The 27,604-nt window shown below is 36.9% G+C and overlaps 2 protein-coding genes across 5 annotated transcripts in view; both read left to right on the top strand.

Moving 5' to 3' along the window:
• Positions 1–20,392, top strand: part of SPART (spartin) — a 31,944-nt gene extending 11,552 nt beyond the window's left edge. For 3 of the 4 annotated variants that reach the window (XM_086329355.1, XM_086329354.1, XM_086329356.1), the window contains exons 3-9: positions 2,076–2,273; positions 4,601–4,756; positions 7,502–7,625; positions 8,153–8,347; positions 9,257–9,415; positions 9,493–9,583; positions 18,727–20,392. In XM_086329355.1, coding sequence (XP_086185481.1) covers positions 2,076–2,273; positions 4,601–4,756; positions 7,502–7,625; positions 8,153–8,347; positions 9,257–9,415; positions 9,493–9,583; positions 18,727–19,000 — 1,197 coding nt within the window. In that variant the 3' untranslated portion in view covers positions 19,001–20,392. Of the gene's footprint in view, positions 1–446; positions 522–2,075; positions 2,274–4,600; positions 4,757–7,501; positions 7,626–8,152; positions 8,348–9,256; positions 9,416–9,492; positions 9,584–18,726 lie in introns of all 4 variants that reach the window. The other variant, XM_086329358.1, reaches the window with a different exon arrangement.
• A 1,118-nt stretch (positions 20,393–21,510) lies between these two features.
• The window catches only part of CCDC169 (coiled-coil domain containing 169), a 37,480-nt gene continuing 31,386 nt past the window's right edge, over positions 21,511–27,604 (top strand). Inside the window, 3 exon segments of the mRNA XM_086329365.1 lie at positions 21,511–21,743; positions 23,531–23,618; positions 25,947–25,955. Coding sequence (XP_086185491.1) covers positions 21,661–21,743; positions 23,531–23,618; positions 25,947–25,955 — 180 coding nt within the window. The 5' untranslated portion in view covers positions 21,511–21,660.

Here is a 27,604-nt window from a genome sequence, read left to right on the forward strand (position 1 = left end):
TGAACTGATAATAAAATGGCATTGTAAGAGTGGAATTTAAAAAACCTTTGGGTCCTGGGCTACTGGAGGTTCAGGGAATGAAAATTTGAAACATTCTATTCATTACATGAGCTCAACCATTAAAATGACTTGTCCTTTAGTAAAAATTTGTTCTGTGCTTTTAATTCTGTTTTTCTAGTAGCTCCTATTTTGAGTCCTAAATAAAAAAAGTAAAATTGTACCCCAAATGTGAGTCTTTTTAAGGACTCTCATTTACACGTGTTCAGTTATTTATAGCAGTGCCCTAAAAGAGAGTTGCCATGTGTTTACTGAATTCTCTGTTCTTAAAAATCACTATTGCTTTATTTAGGAAATTAGAAATTAAAGTTGGCAGACTAGAATTCTGTGGCTTCTAAAAACTATTTTTTTCTTGAATTTAGTTTTAATATACTTTTTAAACCTGTCAGATTTGTCGTCAATTCATATGGAACTTGGATATGAAGTTGCTCTGTGAAAGTGAAACTGGGAGAAATCAGCCTGTGGTGGGTGAGCTCACCAATCTATAATACTCTGCCCTGAGAAAGGTCTATAAATTTTATTTGAGAAGATTTGAGGATACTCCATTTCAGTTAAGGTGACCAGAATGTAGTTTATCTTAGAGAAATAATGACACAGTAAAAGAAACCTTTTCCTAACTTTCATCATTTAAGTGTAACAATTACAATTTTTTTTGTTGTTAAATCCACCACCTGTTATTCATATTTTTTTAAATGTCTATTTTTTTAACTTTATCCTAAGCAATAACAACTGTGAAATTGAGGAAAAGAAGTTGTATTTTTTCCTACATATTTCAATACATGTAGCTACTCAAATTTAAATAGTTTGTATATTACTTGAAGTCATTTCACATACTACAGATGGTTATATATCATACTTTGGAACATACAGCCATCAGTTTTATTGTAACTTGTCTGAAGTTTGATTTTTATGAAAGCTGGAGAGTGGCTTTTAAAATGACTAAAACAAAGACAATCCACTAAAATAAGAATTTGAAAATGTTTGTTAAGCACTTTTCTAGGAAAGAGTCAGACTTGCATGCTTGATCTCTACATATTTGTATTCTGTTGGTCAGAGATGTGATAGTATACCAGAATTTTCCATTGTTTATATGAAACCTTTCATCTCTTTGACTCATATACATCACACAATATTTGATAATAATCAATTGTTCTTCCAAGTTTCTTAATATTAGAAAATGTCTTGGTGAGGGGAAAAATTATATTCTGGTCACTGAAAGAATAATGGAAATTAATACATTTGGATATTCTGATTTAAACTTAATTTCTTCTGAATTTAGATCTCTAGGAGGTGAGTTTAAGTCTTAGTTGATGATCTGACCTCCCCGTATGATGTTGCCGGGCAGCTTTTGGTTTAACTTCAAAATAGATAGTAAATCCATAAATGTAACTTAGTATTCTTGCTCTATCAGATCAGGTTGGACTTAGTAAAAACAAACAAACAAACAACTGTGTTTCTAATTAAAATAATTGTTTAGCTTCTCCAGTGGCAGATAGCACGTGTTTAAACCCTAGCTTCACTTTTTAGTTGTTGACTCTGAGCAACTTAATTAACCTCTCAGTGCCTCATTTTTCTTGTGGTTAAAATGACACTAACCAACTTCATGGAATTGTTTTGAGGATTAAATCAGTAAATACATGTGGAGTACTTAGGAACAGTTTGATTTTATTTAGTTTCCGCAAAGAGATGTTTAATAATAAAGAAAAGCTTAATTTACTTTGACTATTATTTCTTTAGAGCTAGACTCATTATCGGTTAACAGTGGGCTATTTCAGGGCACTGGTTTTAAGACTGTTAAATTAGAGGAGTAGTAAGATTTTTAGCACAGTTCCTGTGTTTTGCAGGGGAATCAGGCTAGCAAATGATTTATTTTTATTGGGGGTTTGTTGATGCTGATGGTTCTACAAAGCCTTATAAAATGCATTTCAAACCTTAAAGTGTGTATTTGCTAATCAAACAATAATTAAAACCTCAGTGAAAACTTTGTTAATTGATTTGTTTTTAATTAATCCTTTCAGGTTTGTGACTGGTTGTATCCTCTAGTTCCTGATAGGTCTCCAGTTCTTAAGTGTACTGTAGGTGCCTACATGTTTCCTGATACGATGTTACAAGCATCGGGATGCTTTGTGGGGGTCGTCTTGTCATCTGAATTACCAGAAGATGACAGAGAACTCTTCGAGGATCTATTAAGACAAATGTCTGACCTTCGGCTCCAGGTAACTTGTGTGCCACCTTCAGGATGAAAACCTACTTTAACGTAATCACTCCTGCTTTCAAAGAAATTGTAATAAGCTCCAGTTTGATCAGTAGGAAATAGTATATAATTTGCTTGTGTGTTCACAAATATTTAATACACGTTGGGAATTGGCTGTAAATAATGATTATTGTGGTCTCCGAAATCAAATTGTCTCGATTTGAATTTGAACTCTTGCACTTAATAGCTGTCTAATTCAAGTTGATCTATAACTGAAAGTTACCTGAATGTTGATGTTCCCTATACTTTAGTTTCTTTATCATAAAATAAAGATAATAACATCCACTTTATTGGGCTATGATGAAGATTAAAAGTTAATGCCTTAAGACACTTACATCAGTGCTAGCAAGTAGTGTGGTATTAGCTCTTGTTATGACCACTGTCTTCTCGGTTGGAAAACTGGGCTGAAAGAGCCCCAAAATGGGACTCAATGGTGAAGTGGAGGTAATTTCAGCATTGATAGTGAAGTTGCTCAGTTGTGTCTGACTCTTTACGACGCCATGGACTGTAGCCTACCAGGCTCCTCGTTCCATGGAATTTTCCAGGTAAGAGTACTAGAGTGGGTTACCATTTCCTTTTCCAGGGGATCTTCCTGACCCAGGGATTGAACTAGGGTCTCCCACGTTGCAGGCATACGCTTTACTGTCTGAGCCACCAGGGAAGTTAATTTCAGCATTAGCAGATGGATAGTGTTAGATGTTTTAGGGGTATGTCTTGAGGAACAGGTTTTGTCTCAGGAAATTGTCTTTGTTCTTATGATGAACGAAGGCAAAATGTGATTTAAAAAGTGGTTGGTCATCCTGTGAACTTGCCTCATTTAACCCATTTTCTCTGCCCAATACTGATCTGTTTTAGGAAGTTGAAATAGAGTATAATGGGGATGTTTTCTTTAGCTGTTCTTGCCCATCCTAATGTAGGACAAGGGAGGAAACCATTTTTGATTGTGCATATTGACAGTTATTAGAGGTTGAAGAAGATTGATAGCCTGGGTAATATATACATAATAGTATATATAGAAAACCTTTTATTTTCTCCTTCAATCAACAGATATTTAGAATTCATTATTTAACCTGGTTCTGTGTTAAATGATGGAATGGTAAGGAAGAACAGAGGGGGCTATAAAAATACATATATAGTAGCTTCTATTCTTGAACATGTTAATAGTCTGTCAAATAACAATAGTATAGTGTAATCGATAATGGAAAAAAGTGAAAGGAGGTCAGGGAGGATTTCACAAAATAGTTTTGAGTCCAGTTATGAAAGATTTGTTCCTTTTATCTCAGAAAGTAGAATACACCTTCAGTCCATACCTATGTCAAACATTTAAGGGCAAAGGTGATGGGAGCAGATCACCAGGTAAGAGATAGGTCAGAGAGTCATCTCAGCATTAGATTGTAAGAACAGTATATGAGAGTGACCTGATGATCAGTATGAACTAAAATGCCACATATTTAAGCTATGCCAACAAAACTTTTGACCCCCGTACGGAAGTGTGTGTAGCCTCAATATGCTCAGGAGAGTTTACAAAGACAGCACTGTGGTCAAATGGGTGTGGGTTCAAATCTAAGCTTTGCTGTTTCCTAGCTGAAGACAGTGACATTTTTAAGTAATCCAGACTTTATGGAGCTGTTATTCTCTTCACCCCTACATTCATTTGACCTGTATTACCAAGCTCTAGGCAAGAAATTAAACTGACCTTTAGTTTAGTTGTTTATGTCCTCTGTTCAGTTTTATTTTTCGGTTGCATGTTATTTTTAGTTTTCTGTATTGTCCTAGAGCTCCAGCAGTAAAGAAAAGCTTAGTTACTCGCTGTACGTTGGACTTGTCTTTACTCTTAAGCATTCATTCAGCAAAGTGTATGTAAGCAGATTACCTTCAGTGTTGAGTGCAGAAGTGAAAAAACAAAAGCAGCCTTCCAACAATGCAGAGTAATTAAACTGGATATGAGTTCCTTTAAACTCATTTAGTCCTATATGTGTTTCCTGAAACATTTATTGTTTAATTAAATTCAAATGTATTTGCATCTGATTTTGTGATCACTTACACCAGCAACTGCTGTAAGTTTATCTTGCATACCTTTTTGTTTTTTGAAATTTACTTTAGGCCCTATCCCCGTGAACCAGAGAACTCAAAAAGGTTTGAGATTTGATAATGAGACAAAAATATAGAGAAAGACTAGCAAAAGTAGTTGTAAAACACTGTCATTTGAATAAGTATATTACTGCAGCATGATGCACCATAGCTTAGAAGAAATGTGAATTTGAACTAAACTGAGTCCTTTATTCCTAGACCAACTGGGACCGGGCAGAAGGAGAAAATGAATTCCAGATCCCTGGAATATCAGGATCTGCCTCTGACCAGTTGAAGGAAGCCAGTGGCACTGACGTGAGACAGCTGGACCCAGGCAGTAAAGATGTGCGTCAGAAGGGAAAACGAGGGAAAAAGGTAAGTAAAGTGAGTGAAAAATCAACAAGGTATGAGGGTGTGTTCTAGCCTAAAGGTACCTTTCACCAGTTTATTTATAAGATCCCCATTTACTAAAGCAGAGCAACTTCCAGACCACAGAGTGATCACTGGTTAAAGTAATTAGAACCAGTGTTAATGTTTTCCTTTCCAAGTATTTATTTAAACTGTCTTAAACAATAGTCTGTGTTTGGAGGATACATCTTTTTCAACTATTGGAAAGATTTTTATATTCACATTAATGATGCATATGCTTTTTTGTTTTGTATTATCTTCTACCTTCCTGTATACATCAAGATCTTGGGTCTAGATATACTTTTCCTTATACTGCCATTTTTATTCAGTTCCTTATTTCTTCATGTAGTCAGCAGAACAGAGAAAATGGCCTTTTAAAAATACATATTTAGCATTTTTTCTTTCATTTCTTAGATTCTGTGTTATGTACCAAATGTTGAATTTGGATTAGAGGTCAGGAAGTATTTATTGAGTGCTAGAAAGCTGCTGGGAGGGGTGGGAGCAGAAGGAGAAGGGGACGATAGAGGATGAGATGGCTGGATGGCATCACCAACTCAATGCACATGAGTTTGGGTGAACTCCGGGAGTTGGGGATGGACAGGGAGGCCTGGTGTGCTGCGATTTATGGGTTGGCAAAAGAGTCGGACACGACTGAGCGACTGAACTAAACTGAGAAAACTGAACATAATAGAAAAAAGTTTAAATTCCTCATCTCAAATATTTACCATCTAGTGTAGAGGATAGATTAGCAAAGAGAGAATTTCTACCCAACATGATGGTTAGATGAAAGTACACAAGTTGTACAGAAGACTCGGTTGTGCCTTCCAAGAAGATGTGTGGTGTGGGAAGCAATTGAGGAGGCTCCTTCTGGGGGGCATTATGGCTGAGATAAGTCCTGAGGTGAAGTAAGCAAACCTGTGAAGAAGGAAAGTACCGTTGTGTGAGCATTGAATAGTAAACAATTTGGCATTGTTTATTGTTGTAACTCTTAAGTGCTTGGTAATTGTCTTTGGAATTAATGAATGTCACATGAATATTGTACTTTTACACACCAACTGTCACTGTGGGTTATGTTGAGCATCTTAGACAGCTTTATGAGGACATGGGCATTCAAAATGGAAGTTAGAAGTTCATTTTTTAAAATTTAATTCTTTGATTAAAAAATATCAAATTACATAAGATGGTAGATATCTTCGAAAAGCTTTACTTCCACCTTCATCCCTATCTACACCTTTCCTTCTGCCATTGTAGGTAATTTTATTAGTGTCTTCTGTTTATTTTCTGGGTTTTTTGAAGTAGATAAAAGCAAACAAAATCTGTTATTATTTCTCTCTCTTTCTTATATAAAAGGTGGCATCATATAGAGTGTCCCAGAACTTACTTGGTCTTTTTTACGTTGTATTTCATTGTATGAATAGATCACAGTTTATTTAATCAGCCTCTTATTGAGGGGTATTTGGTGTGGTTGTTTGCTATTACAAACAATGCATCAGTGAATAACTTTGTAGAGCTATTGATTCATACATCTGTAGGTAATTCATCAATTTCTTAGAGGTGGGGTTACTGTGTCAACAGATAAATGCATTTGTGATTTTGATAGATCTTGCTACATTACCCTTCCTAAGGATTACACAGTTCAGATGGTACTAGGGGTACATGAACACCTGTCTCCCCACAGCCTGCTAGCAGAGTGGATGGTTGCTCTTTCTGTATTTTGGCAGTGCAATGGTGAGAGAAATATACTGGAATATATTAATTTGCATTGCTCTTTTTGTGAGTAAAATTGAGCAGATGTATAAGGGTAACTCGAATTTTGTTTTCTGTGTGGTGTCTAGTCATATCCTTTCTCTGTGATGTCTAGTCATGTCCATTTTTAGTACTGGGTTGCCAGTCCTTCTCAATTTCTAAGAACTCTTTATATATTATGGACATTGGCCCATTGTCAAAGATATAACTTGCAAGTATTTTGTTCATTTTGTCTTTAGGTTTTATTTATGAGTGGCTTTCCCCCACATGTAGGAGTTTTTGTTTTTAATGTTTTATATTTTAAGTCAGGTTGTATTTCTGTTGGGTTAAATTTGAGTTTCAAGTTGTTTTATAATATTATGAGGTCTGAGTTAGCCTGCTGCTAAGTATTTAGAATGAAAAAATAAATTTAGCTTTGAAATTTTGAGTGTTGGCCCTAGCCATTGAATTAGCAAGTATTTCTATGTTTCTTGTTTCCATTCAAATGGAATGGCAGATTCTGTGTTTATGTATTTTTATTTGCTTTTACTTGAAGTCTGTCAAAACCAGTTCATTTGGATGCATTCTTCATTACTGATTGAGTTATTTAACACATCTTTTAACCTTACCGAAGACTGTATGCGTATGGGTATTTAGGGGAATGATAGCCCTCTGAAGGAACTCGGTCTAGTCAAGGAAAGAAAAAAGTCAACTTAAATATAATCTAATAAATGCTGTATTGGAAGTATGTTGGTATTTAAATCTTACTTACCAGTGGGACCTAACATAAGACCAGAACAGTTTTCAGCTTCATGGTGGTTATGGGTATTGTGTTTTATGTACTAAAATGTACTAATAATTAGGTTGGCTAGAAATATTTTCATTCATTAGTATTTATTGGCTTAATATTTTATTACAAAATGCTTATGGTTTTCCTTCATCTTAGTTTTTATTATTTTCACTTCTTGAAACATTTTTACCATTTAGACCAAAGGAACTTCAAGTGAAGAAGTTAATCTGAGTCACATTGTACCCTGTGAGCCAGTTTCAGAAGAAAAAGCAAAGGAGTTACCTGAATGGAGTGAGAAAGTGGCTCACAACATTTTGTCAGGTATTACAGTAATGATAACTTTTTTCGCTTATGATGTGAAGCTTTTGGGTGGGTCCCATTAGAGAATACTTGGAAAGATACTATTTTATATTCTGGTTTTAAATGATCAGTTTATAAATACTTAAAAATAGAACTGATCTCTTTGAATGTTACATATTGTCATATTGGTGTAAGTTCTTCTTGGTTTATTTTTCTTTTTTTACTCTTGGGAGAATTGGTAGTGAAAAGCTTCAAGAAACCCCAAGCTTTCAGAATAACTCTGAACGTAAAATAAGTTATTTTCCTTTCCCCTTGGAAATCCCCTCTTAATCTTGGTATAGGTATTAAATGTATACAATGAAAGTATGAAAGTGAAAGTTAGTTGTGTCCAATTCTTTGTGACCCCATGGACTGTACAGTCCATGGAATTCTCCAGGCCAGAAAACTGGAATGGGTAGCCTTTTCCTTCTCCAGGGGATCTTCCCAACCCAGGGATCTAACCCAGATAATCAGTCCTAATTTTATCCAGTTATTTTTCCTTTTAAAAGGTGCTTCCTGGGTGAGTTGGGGTTTGGTCAAAGGTGCTGAGTTTACTGGCAAAGCCATCCAGAAAGGAGCGTCTAAACTTCGAGAACGAATTCAACCAGAAGAAAAGCCTGTGGAAGTTAGTCCAGCTGTGACCAAGGGACTTTATATGGCAAAGCAGGCGACTGGAGGAGCAGCCAAAGTCAGTCAGTTTCTGGGTAAAGTGACTTTAGATTCCTTTACTACTTTTTACTTACATTAAAAATTTTCTTTTAGTCCATTAATCTAATCTCATTTAGATGGTTTAACTTTGAGGGTAAAGAATTCGGACAAAGAAGCTTTATGTTGCTACTTGTGGTGGGATCTGTAGACCAGCAGCACCGACCTGAAAGCCTTAGAAGTATGTCAGGCACTGACACACATACTGATTGGGTATTTCCAGTTCACAGGATGTCTCAGTGATTCTTACTTGCTTATTAAAGCTTGAGAAGCACTGGTTAAAGGTTATTTTGATGGGTTGGAGAGGGGAGCATCTGTGCCTTTGAAAGGGAATGTATTTGCCAAGTGTATTTACCATCCTGGAGTATGACACATGCTTTCAAGGACAAGTCACTGCATTTGAATCAGATTTTTGGTGTGTTACTTTCATATACACTTAAATACTTAATTACTATTTCAGTTGAGTATTTGCTGATAGGGAGAAAAAGTACAAATTCGCTTAGCTGGAAAACATGATAGTTGGATCTACCAGTCTTGCATTTAAATAGAAGAGGTGAATGATTCTCTTCTAAGCAAAATGATGAAACATTATATTTAAGACTCACAGTTGGTGATGGACAGGGAGGCCTGGAGTGCTGAGATTCATGGGGTCACAAAGAGTCAGACACGACTGAGCGACTAAACTGAACTGAACTGACGCTTTGCAAACACATCCTTAAACCAAACAATAGCCTTTGTTTAAAAAAATAACCAGCCTTGTTTTCATCCTTTTTAAATAGGAATGGTAACATTGTACAATGAAACAACTTTAGTTACTCATGAAAAGTTTTGCTTAATGAGAATGGTAAAATCAAGGGAAAAATACATGTTTTTCTAAGTTTTTTTTTTCTTTTAAATGGTTATATTAGTTGATGGAGTTTGTACTGTGGCAAATTGTGTTGGAAAGGAATTAGCTCCACACGTCAAGAAGCATGGAAGCAAACTTGTTCCAGAATCTCTTAAAAAAGACCGAAATGGAAAGTCTACCCTGGATGGCGCTATGGTTGTAGCAGCAAGTAGTGTTCAAGGTAACATAAAACTCTGAAAACTTAGGAAGGTCTGTTTGCCAAGGGTTGGTTTTATTTACCTTTGATTGTATTTTCAGGATTCTCAACTGTCTGGCAAGGATTGGAATGTGCAGCTAAATGCATTGTTAACAATGTTTCAGCAGAAACTGTACAAACTGTCAGATACAAGTAAGTTGAATTTTATCATTTTAATAATGAGATCTCATAGCATTTGTTTAACTCTGGGGACAATTAAAATGATTGTATATCTATTTTTGATTAAATATCTGGTAAAACAGTTTTTTTCACTTGCTATTTCTAAATAGGGAGAAGAGTAAAGATTCTAGAAATCAATAGTATTACTGTGACTTTTAATTGTTATATTTGTTCATCATTAATGGAAAGAATAGATTCATATTATTTTTAATGCCTGGAGTTTCTATATGCCTTCATGTTCTTGTGAGTGGTGTTTATTTATCTGTGATTTTGGTGGGGAAAACTTGAATTATAATTAAAGTATTACACTTTGTTAGTACTAGTCCCTTCTATATACGAAGAATATTAAATTTTCACATCTTATTTGAATGTACCACTGTGCATGTGTATTGGAACAGACAGATGGTATAAGACATGCCGTTAAGAAATGAACAAACATAGAACTGAATTATTCATCCAAGCTCATCTGATAAGTGGTGTTAAAGATGAGACTTAAAAACAGGATTTTAGCTTTTTATTCTGTCTTTATAAATACTAGAAGGCTAAACTCAAATTTAGTATGAAGGACTTGAGTTGCCTTTTTTAACTTTGAGTTTGTTTAGAGCTTAATAGTTAATGTTTATTTAGAAGAAAAAATCGTGTTCTCAGCTCTTGGTTATATGTGTTAATTATTTACTCACTGACAGCATTTGAGTTCACACTTCTGCATCAGACATTGTGTTCACTGCTTTTCATATGTAGTGTTTAATTTTTAATGCTGTTATCTCCATTTTATAGATGAAGAAACCAAGAGCATAGAACATTAAATACCTGGTTAAGAATTGGACCCTAGTAAGGGGTAGAGCTGAGATATAAGCCAGGTCTTTGTCGTGCAGTGTCAGGGAACAGTGCCGGGCCACCACTCCCCTTGACGGGATATCTGTGTGAGTTTAGTATCTGGAATTCTTTTCCAGCACTACATCAGTACGTTTAGACTCCCTCCCATCATAGTAAATTAGCTAACTAGTAAATTACTAACTTAATTTCCAGCCTAAGTTGGTTTGGTCTGCTCAGTCCGGGGCAAACATACCTTTGAGTAAAAGTAACATGGCCTGTCATCAAGGAGTGTCAGTTTTACCAGAGGATTTGGAAAAGCAGATGCAGAGTAGATCTGAAATTTTGATGGAAATGTAAAACCCAAGTCTCCCAGCTGACTTCTTGCTACTCTTGGCATTGACCTCTAATCTAATACTCTTTTTGTTACGCCTTTTAGGTTACTTTGATGGATTAGTCATCATTAGAAAAATGGTTTCTTTTTTTGTTGCAAGCACAGGAGAAAGTCAGAAGTGTCTTTTAGACCAAAAGTGGATTATTTTTAGATTATTATGTGCTAGCTTGGGTAAATAGGTGGTCACATGAGTAAGTAGGAAGTGCTTTATTAGATTTGTCCATTTCCTACTCCTTAAAAAAAAAAAAATGTACCTGAGTACTTGAATTAAGTTGAGTCTTTTAAAAAGTTTGAAGTTTACCCAACTAGGAAGTACAAGGTTTTAGTGTAGATTTTGTATTTTTTGTCCTTAGTGAGGAGAACTTAATGTGATATTAGAGTATTTTTACTGTGATTTGGAGCTAATTTATTTCTGTTATGGTGTATATTGCTAGTTTTATCCTTTCCTCCAAAGATTCAGTTCTTTTTTTTCAGAAAAGAAGCAGGTGAGGATTTAGTTAATTAGATTTGTAATTCCAATTATCAGGATACCTTAGTGTTAGCAGTAACTTAATTAGAAACTTGGAAAGACAGGAAGGACAGTGGAAATAACAGGTTTTGTCCAAGTAATACTATTTTCTCACTTATGAATAATCTTGCCCAGAAGTAGAAATTGCTTTTTAGGGGAAGAAACTGCAGGTATTAAACCAGTAATAATTCAGTGATATTTATCACTGAAGAATTTTAGTTCTCCATAATTGACATAAATTTATATTTGTTTATATTTATGAATTTATACCTATTTAGACTATGAAAGCTATTTGATACAGATGTAACATTTGTATTTTTCTACTCTAATCCACTGATGATGGTATAATGAAGAAAACTTATTATTTTTTGAACATGTGTATTCTTATTGCCTATGAGAAATTACTCTCCCAAGTAGTTGTTTCAAATCTGCCTTAATTATTTGCACTATGCCTAAGAGAAAAATATGTTACATAAATTTCCATATCAAGTTTCTTGTAGTATAAGCAAATACAAAGAATTATTATTTTTTTAATTTAGGTATATTTAAAGGCAGGTTGTATTAGATAAGTATATTCTCCATGCCTTTTATGGTTTTGATTCTAATTCAGGACTGTGTTCATTCATTATGAATGACTTACCAATGACCTATATAATTAAATACACTCCTAATTTTTTGAGGTAAATGTATAAGAAAGATTTGTTAATACTTTATTTTTGTCAGTTATATTACTATTTTTGTTATATAGATTTAGGAGCAAGAAGACCTACAGGAATAAGGAAAAAGCAATTGAGTAACTTTAAACCTACTATACCTGATTGCAGTATAGTGTCTGCTAAATAATTCATCACTCTTCTACATAGCTTCTAACTTTCACCTTTAAGTTCCTTTTTTCCACTTTAAATTGTTTAGAGGAAAATAATATAACTTTAGTAAGTTAGGTACATTTTTGTTTCCCCCTCAGTAATATTTTATCTTAGAACATATATTTGTGAAGAATAAGCTTAGTAAAAATATTTTCCTGTAGCAAATTAACTCTTTTAAGGTCTAGTATTTAACTGGTTTATTTAGTAAATTTTAATTAAAGTTTCCCTTAAATTTTCACTGGGTGAAGGGACAAATTCAAATCCATTTGAGGTTATCCCCTTTAGCAGATGTCATATTATCCATAAAACTCTATATCACATCTACTCAGGAGTTGTATAGGATCAGTCTTGGTCTTTTCAATATGGTAACTGTACAGATATTTAAATATGGTCATTATGTATTTTGCTTATTTTTTCTTTTCTACTAAATACTCCCAGTTTAACAATTCCATATATAGTATGGTTTCCAGATCTTTCCTTCACGAATGTTCTCAAAATATGGAACCCAGACTTGAATCTAATATTCTAGAGGTATTGTAACCAGATTGAATACAGTGGGGTTGTCTCCCTTGTTTTGGTCATATTTAGCATGTGATAAATATGGAATAGAAGACAAAGGGTATGTCTTTATAGTAGCTGTTACTTTATTGACCCATATCAAACTTGTTTTTCTTAACTGAATTATAATTGCTTTACAATCTGAACCTTTGCCTTATTTTTAGACGGTTGATATTTGTACCTAAATAAAACTTTACATTTATTCTGGCTTAATTGTACTTCGTTGATTTTGATTTTGACCCATCATTAATTCCATCATTTTGGCTTCAGATTTTGATCTGTGCCATGTTAGCCTTACATTTTGAGTTACCTGTAGGTTGAAAGACGTGTCTTTCTTACGTCTTAAGATTTTTTTCCACAGGGTTTTTTTGTGTGTGTGTGTGTGTGTGTGGATAAAGTCAAATCACATGCTTACTGTAGCCTTTCTTCCTAATTGATCTTTATCCAAGATTTAATACTTATTGAGACTGGTGGGTCAGCTGTTTACACATCTCCTAACAGTATTGTCTTTTCCCACCTTTCAGTTTTGTCTTACAGATACTTCTTAGGGTGGTTGTCTTCCACACCCATTTCTTAAATATTGGTTTTGTGTATGGTTTTACTCTGTACTCCCTTTTCTGCTCTTTGTGGATATCATATATATATATACACACACACACACATCTATGGCCACAATTATCACCTATATCTCAGCAGCTCTTAGATCTATATTTCCTCTTAACTTTTAATCTATAGGCTTATACATCCCAACTGCATACCACTGCACCCATTCAATCCACAGGTTTTTTTTTTTTTTAATTGATCCCTTTAGCTCCAGCCTCATTAGCATTACCTTAGAATATATTTTCATCATTTTTCATCCAGCTCAAAACTTGTTTCCTAACTGGTCCTCAGTGTTAAACCCTTACAGTTCACAATGCAACCTGTGATAGATCCTTCTGAAATACAAATTTGGTCATACCGTTCCTACTGATTTCAAGATAAAGTTTAAACTCCTTAGCTTCACCTATAAGGTTGCTTGTAACCCATCTGTGTTTGAGAACTATTAAGAAGCTATTTCTGTTTTAAATATTTAATATTTCTAAGAATAACTTTGAAGGTTGCATGTAAATTGAATTTTAGGCAGATTTATTAGAAAGTTGTGATGAAATTTTGCTATAATGAGTGAAATCTGGAATCACTGCCAGGGTGCTATTTTGCTATATGTTACTAAATGCACTGGAGAAATTCCTGAAAAGTGTCATTCAAATTGACATCTGAATCCCATTGACTTATTTAGAACATTCTTTATATTCATTTTTTATTGTTCTTAAATTGGTAGTATTCAGTATGTAAGATGTAATTCAATTAGCTAATTATAGTTAACTTTTTTAAAAGGAAGAATAAAAAATAAGCTTTTTTTTTTTGGCCAGAGATAGGCTTTCTAGGAGTCTTTAACGGTGTAGTTTGAGTCTGAATAAAGAGAAGAACTGAAGAGTTATTAAGGCAAGAGAGGAGAAAGGGATGTCTGCCAGGAATCCTGGCTCCTGGGCATGTTGGGAAGCAGAGGTGATGAGTGAGAAGATATTTAAAAAATAAACACAACTTCTGAAAAACTGTTCTGTAGGGTCTTTAAAAATATATTTAGTCCTATGGAATTTTCAAAGTGCTTTCACATACACATCTCATAAAGGAGAGGAAATTTTATGAGGTACAGAGAGGTGGGGACTTCACCTGGGTCACATGGCTAACTGTTGGCCCATTTGGTATTAGAATCTTCATTTTCTGACTCCCAGTTTAGTAGTTTTCTCCAAACACTAACATGGCCACATTCTTCAGTCATCATGTCACTTGACTGCAGTTAACCCAGGCCTGGAGAGAGAAGCCCTGAGAGGGACCTGCTCAACCAGGAGTTTGGGGCACCCTTCCAGTGCTGAAACTGCCTCCGCCCCTTTCTTCTCATTGAGCCTGAGCCATTGCCACGTGATGACTGTATTTGTGACCGGGGCGTAATTGACTGTGAGAAAGCCCCATGTCTTTTGCAACATCAGCAATTCTGTGGAATTCCGAGGGGTTGCAAAGCAGCAGGGACTGGCAAAAAGCAGTCAGGAGCTTTTCCATTGGGTAACTGTTGTGAAAACCCCAGTCAAGAGTGGTATAGACATAAGGTTTGACAGATTGTAGGCTCTGCTGTGCTCTAACATTGTGAATGGAATATTCAGAAGCATTATAAGATTATTGCATATTTCCAGCACTGAAGTTGAAAAAAAACAAAAAACATAAATAAACCAGTAGGATCGCAAACCACAGAAGGCCAGACTGATACTAATAGAGGACTTGTTAATTTGGAGATCTGATCCAGTGTAAGAAAAAATGTCCAGATACTGGTCACAAAGCATCTAGGAAACTTCAGTATGTTCTGGAAAAAAAGACTGTAGAATTTTGCCTCTTTGTTCTTGTTTGTTGTTTAAGCAGTCCTCTATTTGGGGAAACCTATGGACAGGAAAAGATTTTAAAGCCTGGTACTTAGAAAAAGGTAAAGAGTAAAACAAAGTAGAATAAGGTTTAGTGTCCTTGTATACGCCTCAAGTTGTATTTTCTCATGGAAATGGTATTAAACACCATCAATTGTATTGATTATGGTCAGAAGTAACTGCTTTGTGTGATGTTTTACAATTTCCCCAGTCCTTTGCTCTACTTGAGAACCCAGGAAGCTCTTAGATGGCTAGGGCAGGGCTTACTTATTTTATTCATTCAACAAATATTAGGTATTAGGCACTGTTCTAAGTACTTAAGATACATTAATGAACAAAGCAAAGAGATCCTTTTATAATGGGGTTTATATTCTAGTGAGACAAACAAGCAAAACAAAAACAGTGGGGGTTTTTGCTTTGGTGTTTAGAAAGTTGTTCTGTAGTTGTCAGTTCAGTCGCTCAGTCATGTCCGACTCTTTGTGACTGTAGCATGCCAGTTTTCCCTTTCCATCACCAGCTTCCAGAGCTTGCTCAAACTCCTGTTCATTGAGTTGGTGATGCCATCCAGCCATTTCATTCTCTGTCATCCCCTTTTCCTACCTGCAATCTTTTGCAGCATCAGGGTCTTTTCCAGTGAGTCAGTTCCATAGAAGAAACAGGCATTAAGTTAGAGAAGAAAGAGCTGTTAAGGGAGGATTGATTGGCTGTGGGATGAGGCAATTAAAATAGGTTAAATGCTAAGAGGATTATACCTGACTTGAAGAAGGTGAGGCAGTTAGCCATGTGGATACCTGTGGTGAGAGTAGTCTTAAGTGGATACCAGCCAGTACGAAGGTCATAGGGCCACTACATGTGTGCTTGGTGGGTTCAAAGAACAGCAGGAATGCCATTGAGTCTGCAGTAGTGTGGAGTGGAGTGAGAGAGAAAGTTGTAGAATCTCTGTTTAGAGACAAACTCAGATTCCAGTAGTTTGAAAGGCTTAACTAGAGTCTAAGTTAGAACTCAAAACCATTTATAGTGACCTATAGTTGTAAGACCGGGAGCTGACTGTGGCTCACATCATGAATTCCTTATTGCCAAATTCAGACTTAAATTGAAGAAGGTAGGGAAAACCACTAGACCATTCAGGTATGACCTAAATCAAATCCCTTATGATTATACAGTGGAAGTGAGAAATAGATTTAAGGGACTAGATCTAATAGAGTGCCTGAAGAACTATGGACAGAGGTTTGTGACATTGTATAAGAGACAGGGATCAAGACCATTCCCATGAAAAAGAAATGCAAAAAAGCAAAATGGCTGTCTGAAGAGGCCTTACAAATAGCTGTGAAAAGAAGAGAAGCGAAAAGCAAAGGAGAAAAGGAAAGATACACCCATCTGAATGCAGAGTTCCAAAGAATAGCAAGGAGAGATAAGAAAGCTTTCTTCAGCTATCAATGCAAGGAAATAGAGGAAAACAACAGAATGGGAAAGACTAGAGATCTCTTCAAGAAAATTAGAGATACCAAAGGAACATTTCATGCAAAGATGGGCTCGATAAAGGACAGAAATGGTATGGACCTAACAGAAGCAGAAGATATTAAGAAGAGGTGGCCAGAATACACAGAAGAACTGTACAGAAAAGATCTTCATGACCCAGATAATCACGATGGTGTGATCACTGACCGAGAGCCAGACATCCTGGAATGTGAAGTCAAGTGGGCCTTAGAAAGCATCACTACGAACAAAGCTAGTGGAGGTGACGGAATTCCAGCTGAGCTATTCCAAATCCTGAAAGATGATGCTGTGAAAGTGCTGCACTCAACATGCCAGCAAATTTGGAAAACTCAGCAGTGGCCACAGGACTGGAAAAGGTCAGTTTTTATTCCAATCCCAAAGAAAGACAATGCCAGAGAATGCTCAAACTACCGCACAATTGCACTCATCTCACACGCTAGTAAAGTAATGCTCAAAATTCTCCAAGTCAGGCTTCAGCAATACGTGAACCATGAACTTCCAGATGTTCAAGCTGGTTTTAGAAAAGGCAGAGGAACCAGAGATCAAATTGCCAACATCCACTGGATCATGGAAAAAGCAAGAGAGTTCCAGAAAAGCATCTATTTCTGCTTTATTGACTATGCCAAAGCCTTTGACTGTGTGGATCACAATAAACTGTGGAAAATTCTGAAAGAGATGGGAATGCCAGACCACCTGACCTGCCTCTTGAGAAACCTATATGTAGGTCAGGAAGCAACAGTTAGAACTGGACATGGAACAACAGATTGGTTCCAAATAGGAAAAGGAGTTTGTCAAGGCTGTATATTGTCACCCTGTTTATTTAACTTATATGCAGAGTACATCATGAGAAACACTGGGCTGGAAGAAGCACAAGCTGGAATCAAGATTTCCGGGAGAAATATCAATAACCTCAGATATGGAGATGACACCACCCTTATGGCAGAAAGTGAAGAGGAACTAAAAAGCCTCCTGATGAAAGTGAAAGTGGAGAGTGAAAAAGTTGGCTTAAAGCTCAACACTCAGAAAATGAAGATCATGGTATCTGGTCCCATTACTTCATGGCAGATAGATGGGGAAACAGTGTCAGACTTTATTTTTTTGGGCTCCAAAATCACTGCAAATGGTGATTGTAGCCATGAAATTAAAAGACTCCTTGGAAGAAAAGTTATGACCAACCCAGATAGCTTATTCAAAAGCAGAGACATTACTTTGCCAACAAAGTCCGTCTAGTCAAGGCTATGGTTTTTCCTGTGGTCATGTATGGATGTGAGAGTTGGACCGTGAAGAAAGCTGAACACTGAAGAATTGATGCTTTTGAACTGTGGTGTTGGAGAAGACTCTTGAGAGTCCCTTGGACTGCAAGGAGATCCAACCAGTCCATTCTGAAGGAGATCAGCCCTGGGATTTCTTTGGAAGGAATGATGCTAAAGCTGAAACTCCAGTACTTTGGCCACCTCATGTGAAGAGTTGACTCATTGGAAAAGACTCTGATGCTGGGAGGGATTGGGGGCAGTAGGAGAAGGGGATGACAGAGGATGAGATGGCTGGATGGCATCACTGACTCGATGGACATGAGTTTGGGTAAACTCCGGGAGTTGGTGATGGACAGGGAGGCCTGGCGAGCTGGGATTCATGCGGTCGCAAAGAGTCGGACACGACTGAGCGACTGAACTGATAGTTGTTTCAGTTAAAATTCTCTCATATTTCCAGAAAGAGACAAAACAGGAAATAATGACTGATTAACAACCTTTATTAAAATTTACACTCAGCATAAACAGTCTTCATTGCATTAATCTCAGCCTCAGTTTATTTTCGTAGTATTTTTACTGAAGGAGAAAATAGAGTGTGTGCACAGTGTGATTTTATTCTTTACTGTGTTTTACATTATTCATTAAATTGAAACATAATCTTTGATTTTGCTTCTAAGGATAACATACTAATCATGTGAGCTATTTAACACTAAAATTCAGAAAACTTTGATTTGTATTTGTAATTTTGTTGTGCTTTCTCTAATCTTTCTTTTAAAGATATGGGCATACTGCAGGAGAAGCTACACACAACGCAGTAGATTCTGCCATCAATGTTGGTGTAACTGCCTATAATATTGACAACATTGGCATCAAAGCAATGGTGAAGAAAACTGCAAAACAAACAGGACACACACTGCTTGAGGACTATAAAATCATTGATAATTCTAAGGGGGAAAATCCAGGAGGAGGAGCAAGTGCAAACCTGAAAGGGGAGAAAGATGAGCAGAAAGAGGGGCCAGAGAAGAACGGGGCAAAGAAGAAAGATAAGTGATGGAAGTGCTATGCATTGCCTATACCAAAGCCTTATAGACGGATGCAATTTTGTTAAATAGGCTAATGTGATAATCCTCACAGGTTAACCAGGATTTTTAAAATGTATTCATTCCTACAAAGTGACTATTTCATAAGCTTTATGTCATGTATTCTACTTCCGTGGAAAAGAATCAGTATTCTTGCATCTGATCTTTAGAAATATAGTTAACATTCTCTGTGAATTTATTTTTTTCTAAATGTGGCTAAAATATTTTTGCAGTTAAAATAAGACTAATAATAGATGTGCTATAAACCTCATTAAACCTAATGTTAAACTATTTTTGTATTTGCTGTCTTTCAGAAAGTGAAGTAGGAAATCATTATATTATATTCACATATACATAAAATTGGCACTTAGTAACCTTAGTTCTATGTGTACTGGGAAGGAATGACTTAAAATGTTGTTTCCTCTTTTTGCACTAATTGTGGACTTTTTTTTAGGGTGCTTGTCAGAATTGTCAGTATGTAAGCTAAACAAAAACTGTGATCCTAAATGAAAAGAATTCTTGCATAACATTTAAAAGACTTTTTCAAAACAAGGAATAGACTAATCATGAAAATTAAAATGAGTTTCTATAAAAATTATTTGGTAGTTTATCTCTTTGTTAGTAAATGGGACAGTCTTTTTGATTTTAAATGATTACAAACAGATTTTTAAGTCTTCTAGAATTAAGTCTTCTAGATTTATACTGTTACTGATCTATTAGGAGCCTAGGAAATTTCGGACTGTGGTTGGTATTGTAACAATACAAAGTGATTATTATCAGTTCAGTTGGACAAAAATGTAATCACTTCTACTGTAAGTTTTTCCAAAAGGCTAAAATTTAGTGAAAACTAAAATATAAACAGTTGAGTTAATGTACGGTAAATAATTTTTATTTTGGGATTCAGTCGTTAAAATTGTATATACCAAAAAGCCAATGAATTAAATTATTAGAAAGATTTTATTCATAATTCAGGTAAAGAATGTGAAGACTTTAGGCATTTATCCATCGTGAATGGCATAATGGTGTCCACTTTGGCAGAAGACAGGATATTCACAGACCTGTAAGCTACAAACATGTTATAAAAATAGCTAATGGCATTTTACTTTTGTTTCTTGATTTTAAAAAATTTGGCATTGGTTTTCATACTATAGTCCTTTCTGATATTTCTGAATCTCCAATTGCTATTTACTTTATTAGACTTTATTTGAAGCTAAAGAGTGCACTTTGTGAATAAACTGTCTTTGATTTACTTGGCCTCAGATGTATTCATGGGCTTGTATTTCAGGAACACAGAATCAGAGCCTTTTCCTAGGGCCAAGGATAATGTTCTAGTTGAAATGGAAATAAAGTCGAATTAGTAAATAGCCTTCAGTCAGTCTCTGCCTTATTTAAGAAATGGAATGACAATTAATGGAGCCTGGAGTTTAAAAAATTATCTTAGAGCACAGATCAGCAACAGAAACCTACTTGTCCCTTTCACTTCATTCTACTCTGTTCACTTGTTTGTGGGTTGCTGTTTCAGATCAACAGCAGTTTTTAAATTAAGGCTTTTGAACTAAAACCACACTGATGACAGTATTCAGTCTGTAACTGTGGAAGTGGGGTGGAAATTAAAGTGCTGGGAGTTGCAAACTGAAGGGTGAAGAAAGATTGACAGTGGAAGGATTACCTTTTTAGTCAGTCAGTAGACAGGTTGTGACTAGTAAGTCTGGGTGAAGCAAGGGGAAAAGTGGATGGTGTCACACCCAAGATGGCGTATCAGAGGAGTGGGTTTTTACATGAAGATGGAAGCGTGTAGTGATGCTGGAAGCAGCATTAGAGGCAGAGAGCATTTCTGACTCTCCTGACCCAAAGGAGCAGGAGTTCTATAGACAAACTAGAGAATAAACCCATCAGTTCTTAGATTTTGACATTTCAAAAGCTATGATTTATGTGTGAATCAGATTTGGGAAAATATGTGACGATCTCTCTAACATCCAGCTCACTCTCACCCCACCTCCCCAGTCTATGAGAGAACTAAGAACAGTGGCTAAGGACCAGAAGGGGAGCCACCAAGACAGAACAGACACTGGTGAGTGTCTGAGAGGTGACCAGCACCTCGCTCCCCACAACCTGCCTCAGGTTGGGCACAGAAGTTAGGAGTACTAAATTTGCCATACCATGTGATATTGACATCCTGTGAGGAGAGTTCTTTTGCACTTTTCAGTTAAACTAGATTCTTTGAAGCCAGTGCACGTACTTGGTATCTTACACATCACTTTGTACAAAATAAGCCTTCAATTGTATTTAATTGAATTGATGCCTCACAATGCTGCCAATTATCTTTGGCCCACAACCCAGGATTGTTCTTTTGGACACTAAACACCCTATCCGTCTAACATGCCACTACATCACGTTCTGTTTAAACAATTCAATTCGAAACTTCCAGTACTGGCCCTCTAACACCTGTGAACCACTGAGAGACCCAGCCTGACGGCGCCGCCCTGTGACGTTACAAGGAGCCTGGCCGAGAGCGAGGCCGTTCCCCCGACAACGGCTGTGAGATCTTCCCCTCACCCGGCTTCTGAGTGTCCCCTCAGGTCTAGTGTCAGCTGTGTGAGGGGAGGGCGTGGGTGGCCTCTGAACTGACGCTATGTTGGAAGGAAGAGGCGACAACTTCAACTATGTGAGCACCGACCGTCTTAAATTGGAGTTACAGGAAGAAATGCACCTGAAGTGAGTTGGGGACCAGCGCGCACTCCCGCCGGGTGTGGGGGTCACGGCCACGCCGCCAACGCGAAGGCCGGTGTCTGGGGGGTGGGGGGGGTCCAGGGCTCAAGGTCGAAGCCCCTGAGGCCGATGTGACAGCTGCAGGGTCACTGATATCCGGGCAGAGCTGGTGACATCTGAAAGCAGTATAGATTCATTGACCTGGTACATTTGGTGTTACAAAGAGGCAGGTTTTGAACTGCCTTCAAGATCAAGTCAAATGGAGTGTACTATGTGCATATGCTCTAATGCTAAAATGTGTGTGTGCACTTTTGATGTTCCAGTAGGTTCAGGTTTTCTGTTTCAATTGCCAGACATTTTGTTCAGTTATTACACTGCTGTTTTATCCCTTTGCTGCTGCTAAGTCGCTTCAGTCGTGTGCGACTCTGTGCGACCCCATAGATGGCAGCCCACCAGGCTCCCTCATCCCTGGAATTCTCCAGGCAAGAATACTGGAGTGGGTTGCCATTTCTTTCTCCAACGCACGAAAGTAAAAGGTGAAAGTGAAGTTGCTCAGTCGTGTCTGACTCTTAGTGACCCCACGGACTGCAGCCTACCAGGCTCCTCCGTCCATGGGATTTTCCAAGCAAGAGTACTGGAGTGGGGTGCCATTGCCTGCTCCGTTCATCCCTTTAGAAGCACTTAAGAATTGGTGACATTTTGTAAAAATGAAGCCCCTCCTATATATATACTTCTTAAAATTCTCCATATAAGCATTCTTACTAAAACTTTGGAACATTTTAAGCAGTTTTTGTTTTGTTTTGTTTTTTAAGGTTCCCCTGTCCCCACCAGTAGGCCACAGGAGGGTAGACCCGCCTATGTGGAAGCAGTGGTCTTTATAGCTTCCTTTGCTTTCCACTGTTAACAGGTCCAAACACACTCTTTTAGTTGCTCAGTCAATTCTTGGTCTGACAATAAGCTGTAAGCCCTCTGAGGACAGGTTCTGTAGTCCCTGAAACAGTAGAGTATAGGTACCAGTACTTTAGAGGAATCCTGTACAAATTCAAATCCCAGCACTCTTCACTCAGCAACTACATGATCTTGGGCAAGTTAATGAACCTCTAAGCTGCTGTATTCTCAAATCTAAGACTGTAGTAGAAATGTTTATCTCACACATTATGTGGTTGTTACCAGGACTAAATGAAATGTTTGTAACACTCAGCATTGGCTTGTGATAAACATTCAGTGGAAGTTGGCTGCTGCATATTGCTCTTCTTACTTGGGTATATCTTCAGCACTTATCACAATGCCTCTAACATAATAGGCATTCAAAAATATGTACTGAATAAATGATTCTATTTTGAGAACTACTATGCTTATTGATGTCCTAAATAGATTATCTCTGTAGTGTTACGTATGTATTTTTTTTTTAGTGCTGCTTTTTTTCTGTTTATATCAGGTTGCCAGTTGTTACCTGTTGTCCTAGCTATTCCTTTCTATAGTAATTTGCAGCTCATTTGTTGGGCTTTGAGAAACCAGATAACCAAAAACTGTCAGACTTTTTGGGGTCAACTTTAAGAATAAAGAGTGTTAAGTGGTTACATGGAGAGCTTTGAGCTTTAGTGCATTTGAGTGTCCTTCTGGACCCAGGTTATCAGAAGCCTGTGTTTTTTTCTTGATTCCTTGTTCTCGACCAGACCATCAGTGAGTGATATTTCATAGTATGGTGTTTCTGAAGTAGTGAGTTACCATGTGTTATTCTTTTCATATTATTTTTAATTGAATCATAATCAACTAAATGTGTTCAGTAATAGCGATATAGTGCAACTCTCAGTGCTTAAAATAAGACACAAGATTGCAGAACTGGAAACCAAACTCAATACTGATGATGAAGGTATATAAGTAAATATTTTTATGTGTGACTCCTAGATAGTTACTGTTCATTGTACTATGATATCTATGGTACATTACATATTTGGAATAATAGTGCCCAAATTTTAGTCTTGCTTTTTGGCAGCATTAATAATAATTTAATATAGAGGCTTTAAAAATTGATTTTTGGAATGTCAAACCTGTTGTTTTATAATTATTTATCAACTTACGATTTCAAAATGTTCATTCTTCAATTAGAAGAACCTTTGTTATGTGAAATCAATTCATTATTGATAAATAAAAATATTTTTATTATATATAAATAAATATATAAATATATTATTTATAAAGTAAATATTTAATAAAATATTTATTAATAATATTGATAAAGTTATTGAATAGACAATATCTGATATTAAGATTTATTACAATATATTAATGTTTAATTATATTAATAATTTAATATTTATTTAAATAAATAATTATCACAAAGTTTTCTACATAATTTGAGTAATAACTTTTATACCTTAACTGCTAAAGTTGAAGTATAACCTTAAAATCCTTATCTAGGTTTTGACTATTTGTGTTGAAAGAATGGGGAAGGGGCAGGTGAGTGTTGCACTCACACGGCACACCTAACACACAGGCATCCGTATGTCCTTAAAATTTGTAATGTATATAAGTTGTTAATTTGTTACACGAATATTGATTGAGATCCTGCCATATGTCAACACTTTGAATGGAGGACCTTTCTTTTCCCTTTTCTAAAGAGGTTCACTGACTATTGGGAGGAAGTGTCAAATTAAAATATGAACATGACAAGTAATGTAAATTCTGCATAAGGAGAAATGGCACCTCAGGTAAGGGTAACCTAACACAACCTGCATGAGGGAAGGGGCAGTCTTGAACTGAATGCTAGAGAACAGTAGGAGCTTATTAGGGTTATGGGGCTGGGCTTTGGTTCTTAAACCAGCTCTTGCTGTTCCATTCTATTGGGGAAGCTGTAAACAGAATGGATTAGCAGCCATATGACAAATACAATGCTACTTTTCATAATGCCTAATGCTCTCTTAGAGCTTGATTGGAGAACACTACTTTATCTCAAGGCTGAAGTAGCTTCCTCTGCTTCCCTATCTATATCCTAATGAAACCGGCTCCATGAGTGCAGACTGTTGAGTACACTTACTGAGTATTTGCACTGTTAAGGCTGGCTGGACTTTCCTCGTCCAGCTAATTATAGACAAAACAGGTCATGCTCACAGGTACACACACAATGCAATAACTTTGGTCACTGGTAAAATGTACGCCCAACAAGTTGTATTACCAACAGCTCTTCTCACGGGGAACAGCTGGTTTGTGGGTATAAAGAGAAAAGGTAAAATGATAGGTGAGAAAGTTCTTTCCTCAGTGGGCTAAGCTAAAGCCTAAGATGGAAGGTGGAAACCTTTATGCCTTCTTCAGCATCAACTAAGGCCAGCAGAGGTGACTATTATTATCCCCATTTATGGAAAAATGAAGTTCAGGAATTTAAGTCGCCTGCTAAGATCACATAGCCAGGGAGCAGCAGAACCATGACTTTATCCTAAATCACCTATCTACCACTACCACCATTACCATGATGACTGCTGTCTCCCTGGTCAGTGCTCAACAGTTCTGGTTATCTCCTGTTGCACAGCCAATCACCCTGTGATCTAGGGGCCTAAATAACATCTTTCTCACAGCCTGTGGATTGACTTTCTTCATCTAGGATGTTCCTAATTCGGGTCTCTTATATGATTGCAGTCAGATGTAGTCTGGCACTCAGTCATCTGTAAGTTCAGTGGGGTTAGACATTCCCAGATGATTCACTCACATGGCTGGCATCTCATCCTGGGTGTTGGTTGGGAGCCCAGCTGGGACAGCCCATCAGAAGTGCCTGCTTTTGGCTATGTAGCTTTTGCTTCTCATAACATGGTACCTGGGTTCCAAGAGGCTGTACCCAAAAGCAAGCATACTAAAAGGAGCAAGGACAGAAACTGCCAGGCTAGGTAAGGGCTACTCCCGAAACTGACAGTGTCATTTCCACTGTATTCTATTCGTCAAAACAATCATAGATTTGAGAGGATGGAGAAAATCTACTTGTCAAGGTCACATTGCACAAGGTCAGGTGAGATGAGATAGATTCTTGCAGTCATCTTTGGAAAATTCAGTCTGCCATAGGGAGCATTAAATATGTCTTTTGAGAACTCTGAAGTAACTGATGAAGACAGAACATAGATTGTGACGAGAACGTGGCAGGAGATGAGATTAAGGTTTATGAAGAAGAGGAAGAATAATCTTTAATATGATGCTGATGTATTTTTATTTATCCTGAAGAAGTGGAGTGAAGTGAAAGTTGCGTCCAACTCTTTGCGACCCCATGGAATTCTCCAGGCCGGAATACTGGAGTGGATAACCTATCCCTTCTCCAGCGGATCTTCCCGACCCAGAGATTAAACCCAGGTCTCCCACATTCCAGGTGAATTCTTTACCAACTGAGCTATGAGGAAAGCCCTTTTATCCTGAAGGCAATGGGATGATTAAAGGAGTTTTCAAAATAAATTTATTATTGCTCAACATTATAAAAGAAATACATGCACATCTGTTTAGGTAATTCTTTCACACTTCCACCTCCTCAAATCTTGTCACCTCTCTCTCCATTCTCACTCTCAGCAAATGAGCGTACCTTTCTCTTCCAAAAAGAGATAAGAAACAATCAGAAGAGAATTTCCAAGTGTTTCAACTGAGCTACCCACTTACCTGCATCTTTACACCTCGTCTTCCTTCCCTCCTGTTCCTCTGTGTGTTCTGTGTTCAAGATTCAAGGATAATCCCTCCACTTGTGCAGCAGATCTGGTCTACCCTCACCTCCTCCAGGATATAACTTCAACAATTGATCATCTTCTCTCTTTCCTGCACCATCTGTTTTCGCTGCTCCATTGGCTCATCCCCAACAGCACACAGACAAGCTGACTTTATTTTATCTAAAAAACAAATAGCAACCCTCCTTTGGCTCCACATTTCACTTTCTACCATTATCCCCTTTCCCCTTTCACTGCTCCATGTATAGCAAAACTCTTCGATTTTTTTTTTTTAATTTCCACTCTTACCTCTTTATTCCTAGTTAATCATTTAATCTGCTTGGTTTGTGACAGGATTAATTTTTAGGCAAAATGGCCAACATAATGAACTTCAAAAGGATTCACATATTTTAGTGGCCTTTTGAAGCCCTTTAGGATTCATAGGAAACTATATGCAAAAAAGTGGTTTATGTTTGAAGTAAATCTGAATTTCACCATCTTAAAACTTGGCCACAAGACAAGGAACAGGAAAAAAAATATCCAGGAGACTTAAAAAGAAGAGTCATATTGGTGTAGGGGGTTTGAGTGCAGTTTTAAAAATTGAAACCTTGCAACTACCCTTTAAAAAATGTATCACCTCATTTTATAGATGAAAAACAGCCTTGGGGATTCTCACTGGCTTTCTCAAGGCTGCAGAGGTGGGGAGGGACAGATCTGTAATTTGGATCCAGGCATTCCGGCATCAGAGCCCAAACTCAGCTTCTACTTCTTTCCACTGAAGTTTCTTAAGTTTGCTTCTCAAGTTTTTTTCATCTGGAGAAGAGAACCTTGATTTACTGATCCTCTGGGACATTGATAATCTAGGCATAAAAATGGGCTGAATTTGCCCAGCACAAGCACAGTTTTCTCATTCTGTCTTGGAGTTGATCATTCCAATCAAAAGTTTCACCTCTAATCTCCTGAAACTGTTCTTATCAAGGTCATCAGTGACTGTCAATTTGCAAAATACAGTGTCAACTCTCAGTCCTCATCTTGACTTATTAACAGTCTTGCCACAGCTGATCACCTTCATCCGTGAAACCCTTTGCTTGTCTTCTGGGATGCCAAATTCCCTTGGTTATCTTCATATCTACTGGCTACTCCTCACTTCTCTTCGTCTTCATGAGTTCTAAAAACTTGGAGTGCCTCTGTTCTGAC

This window comes from Bos grunniens, chromosome 12, assembly GCF_055505025.1.
Source record: "Bos grunniens cultivar Pamir isolate PY7600 chromosome 12, Bosgru_T2T1.0, whole genome shotgun sequence".
NCBI lineage: Eukaryota > Metazoa > Chordata > Mammalia > Artiodactyla > Bovidae > Bos > Bos grunniens.